The sequence below is a fragment of the Chinchilla lanigera genome, unplaced genomic scaffold, assembly GCF_000276665.1.
Source record: "Chinchilla lanigera isolate Chin_1 unplaced genomic scaffold, ChiLan1.0 scaffold00045, whole genome shotgun sequence".
Lineage (NCBI taxonomy): Eukaryota > Metazoa > Chordata > Mammalia > Rodentia > Chinchillidae > Chinchilla > Chinchilla lanigera.
The window spans coordinates 13,821,349-13,826,078 of NW_004955446.1; the positions used below are offsets into that span (position 1 = coordinate 13,821,349).

General features: G+C 30.1%; 1 protein-coding gene across 1 annotated transcript in view; it reads right to left on the reverse strand.

Moving 5' to 3' along the window:
* Ndufs4 (NADH dehydrogenase (ubiquinone) Fe-S protein 4, 18kDa (NADH-coenzyme Q reductase)) overlaps positions 1-4,730 on the reverse strand; it is a 99,918-nt gene that overhangs the window by 56,442 nt on the left and 38,746 nt on the right. The window contains exon 2 of the mRNA XM_005392719.2: positions 1,203-1,281. Within this exon, the coding sequence (XP_005392776.1) occupies positions 1,203-1,281 (79 nt within the window). The remainder of the gene's footprint in view (positions 1-1,202; positions 1,282-4,730) is intronic.

A 4,730-nucleotide genomic window follows, 5' to 3' on the forward strand; every position in this document is an offset into this window, starting at 1 on the left:
ATGATATATATGATATATATATGATATATATGATATATATATGATATATATATATATATCACAGTATTACTCAGCCATAAAAAACACATAATTTAATCATGTGTAGAAAAATGGATATGGAGATCACGTTGAGCAAAATAAACCTGACTTAGACAAGTATCAAAAGTTCTCCCTAATATGTTGAATCTAAAAAGATGAAAAGAAAGTAGAAAGCAGACTGTTATTAGACAAGATGAATTGAAGAAGGAAGAGAGAAAGAGGGTACAAGGATATATAAAAGGGGGCATGAACATGATCAATATACATTATATATGTTGAACCCCCCCTCACAAGTGAAACTAGAGGGGAGGGGGGCAGAAATGATTCAAGTATGTTATGCACATGTACAAATTTGCCAAAATGAAACCTATTAATCTGTATAACCAATATGCACTAATAAAAATGTAGGAAAAGTGTTTTTAAATGCTATTTCCATATTTAAAATACTTATGATTTACTTGATATTTTGAAATGCAGTGTCATTAGAAAGTAGTTAAAAGATAATAGTAAACCATATATAAAATACAAAGCATGCTTATACTACTTTCATTTATCTTTTCTCATTATTTTAGAGTGTTGTAAATATTACAACCTTTATGCTATTGCAAAATATATGCATGAATATCTAACTGCATCTAAAGTGACAGAACATACTGAAATATTTTGTGATGGCTGGCAAAATTCTATGTACTACTAATAAAGAAAAGATCATTCACTACCACTTGTAATTTAACTCTGATGTGCACAAACAAATGGTGTATGTATATGTGTAATGTACACAAACATGCACATAGTAACATTAACACTGTATGATTCCAGGAAAACTTAGTATACTTAATTTTAGTTAGTACCAATGAGTATATCATAACTTACATAAATGATGGAGAAAATATAAACAATATTCATTAGGAAAAAAAGTATTCCAGTTACTTACAATATCACAAAAATGGAAGCCTTTACTAATTTTAATATTTGTAGATGACAATACTTGTGTATAATGCTTTACACAAATTACCTTTTTTGTGAAAACACTTAAAATTTATGTATATTTGAAGAAATTCAAACTCAAATCATTTTAAGAACCCAAAAAATCATACTGAGTACCTAGTGCACAAAAATAACTGAGGGCAGAGTCACACTAGCATGGAGCAGAAAATCCTTACCAATTTTTCATCAACTGTTATAAGTTGCGTGTCTCGAATTTGGTCCTGCGCCAACCTCCATGTGGATGTGCTCAACAACCTGCAGTGCGAGACTTTCAGTTAAAAAACGATCCAAGCAATGAAAAAAGAGAAGCAGACAAATCTTACATAAACAAGCTACTTTAACAATATCTGTCTTATTAAAAATAAAAAAAGAAAGAAAGAAAGAGAAGAGGACACAAAAGTCCTTTTTCTCCCCAATTAGTTCTGTCTGCTGAGTTTTTGGCAGACTCTCACTTGACAGTTCACAACAGGCAGCACTTTATGTCGCTCTACAAGTTCTCTGTCACAGAAAGGCCACCAGTGACAAGTACTGAGCTGCTCTCTATGAGGGTACAGTGGCTGGTTTGTCATGACCAGCTAAAAAATGCAAAACTATATCAACTGTTCTGGAATGCTGATTCCTAAATGATGGCATCAGAAAGGAGGAAAAAACAGTCACAAGAAAAGGTCTCTTCACTCTAATCTCAAAGCAAAAGTAGCTTAAATACTAAAGATTTATATAATTATTTTAACAAATGTTATTAGCTTAGTCCTATATCCTGTTCACAAAATCAGATAAAGTCAGGATGATTAAAACAGAAATAATAAGTTGGAAATAAAATAAGCAAAGAATCTAGCTTCCTATATATTAGACTCTTCTACGAAGAAATTACTTAACAGGCTATTTCATGTACAGTTTGTCATTTATACTAACAAGTGTCATAATAATACCTGATTGTGACAAGTTAACACTTTCCAAATTACTGAGGCAGGTTGTGCAGATTCCTCAAAAGTCATATGGTTCAAACTTTCAAACCAAACGTACAGCATTTACTCCATTCTTTGTTATTAAACACAATACACTCATTATCACTACCACAATTTGATGCAATATGGTCTCCAACTTTATGTTAGAAGTTAAACTGTTAATAACTACACATGTAAACAGTTTTATAAGACACTTACTAATAATTTAAAGATAACTAATAACACAAAAGGACTTAGCTTTAGAAACATTTTTGTAAAAATCTATCAATTCATTGCCCAATTTCAGGTATTATACCATTTTTATCATTGTGAATGCCCCACTGAAACGCTTATCAACATAAAAGGCATTTACATGAAAATTACTTACAATTAAAATACATTTTCCAGTTAAAATATTAAAGTATAATAAAGTGCCTTTCAAATTTATTTTATTTGAGAAATTAAGATCAGTAACGTGACAATAAAAATGTTAGATACCTTTAAACTCATACACTGAAAGAAAAACATTATAAAAAAAAGAAAAACATTATAAAGCAATGAAAACTCATGAAATTTTAAACATTAGAAAATATAGCTATTTTTTTCTAAATACTTTCTTTGAAACTTTTTTGGTGGGGTACCAGGAATTGAACTCAGGACCCCATGCTTGCCAGGAAGGCAGTGCACCACTGAGCTAAATCTCTAGCCCTTAAATAGTTTCTTTAATGAAGAGAAATCAAAATAGTACAAATTATTAGATTAAAACTGTAAAGTCCTTGGGCTGTGTGATTTTAGGCTACACAGTGGATTTAAGCAATTATCTCTTAAGTTGTATTATAAAATCTTAAAGTGTACATTAAATGTAGCCCACAGTAAATTTTTTAATTTATAAAATTATATGCAATAGCTATGTTTCAATAATTTTAGACACATCTCCAACTACTTTTAAGAATGTAGCTATATATGATCTTTTGTAAATAGATATAAAATTATCCCCTATTTTTATACAGATGAAAAATTATTTTTCAAGCTTTATGTAAAAAAGTAACACAGTTTTGAAAGACAACAGTAAAATAATGCTACCAGAAAGTTCAAAATTAAAACTAAAATTTTTGTTAAGAAAAACTTTTAAAATAGGCTAGACTGCATAGAGTTAAGGAGGGCTTCTAATTTTTATTTGAAACAAGGTATAATTTATTTATTTATTTATTTTTTAACTCTCATTTTGTGATTTTTGTTGTTGTTGTTGTTGGTTTTTCTTTTTGTTTTTTTCCCGGTTTTTGCGCTTGCCAGGCAGGCACTGTGCAAGTGAGCTAAATCCCCAGCCCCCAACAATGTCTAATTTATTTCAGAACAAGTACTAAAGAAAAAAAATATATAATATGTGTCTGTGTAGATCAGGCTAGCTTTTTTGCTAAGTAACTACCCTTAAACAAGAATTACAAAAACCAAATCTCAAATGTGGAGAAAAATTTTCCTCCAATTCTAGATAAAACTGTAAGAGAGGGCCAGAACCAATGATGAACTCACTAGAATAATAGGACTACGGGTATAGCTCATACTTGTCTAGCATATGAAACCTTAAGCTCAATCCCCAGTATTTCATAAAAATTTTTTACCTACAGTAAATTTTAGATTAAGTATGGGTTACAAATCAAATATTTGCTAATTAGCCTATAAAAAATCACAGCAGTGAAATAGTATAAGAAAATATTTTTATAATAGCAGAGGAAAAAAAACTTCATTAAATAAGAAAATACAAAAGGTAGGAAGCATAAAGAGAAAAATGACTGAAGCTATTACATAAATTCCTAAATTCCTAAAACAAATATCCTATAAATATAGTGTAACAGATGACAAGGAGAAAATATTTACAGTAGGGAACAGTAAGAGATCAACATCCAAAATAGGTAAAAGAGTTTCCACAACTTAGTAAGTATGGGTCACTTCTTAATTTTAAAAAGATATTCAGAAACAACAAATAACCCAAAGAACCCAACTACATATAGGAGAAGGACCTGTATTGACATCTAAAAAAGATATACAAATAACAAGTAAGCACACAAAATGATGCTTAATTTTACTAAGAACTAGGGAAATGCAATATTACTAAGAACTACGGAATTGGTTATGAAAAAACAGAATACACATGTTGACAATAATGTAGAGATATTGGGGCTGGGGATTTAGCTCAGCGGCACAGAGCCTACCTGGCAAACGCAAGGTCATGAGTTCGATTCCTGATACCGGAGAAAAACAAAAACAAAAAACAAAAAAACAAAAAGAATGTAGAGATATTACAACCTTTGTGGGAATGCAAAGTGACACAGCTATGTGGAAAATAGTACGGCAGTTTCTTAAAAAATTAAACACAAGATTACCGCACAAGCCAACCATGTATTACTGGCTATATAATCTAAAGAAATTAAGGAGAGACTGGGATAGATACTTATATGCCAATGTTTATAACGGTATTATTTAGAATAATTAAAAGCAAAAATAGCCAACATATTAATAATCATATTTTCACTAGGCAATTTATAACACTAACTGTACATGTAGAAATAATGGTAATTATACTTTGCTACTTACTTTTTCCTAAACAATTTGCATTTGTAGTGAACAGACTTTTACTTGACATTATTTCCTAAACAATATAGCACAACAAATACTTATGTAGCATTTATATTGTATTAGGTATTCTAAGTAATCTAAAGATGATCTACAATATATGGGAGGATATGCACAGGTTATATGCAA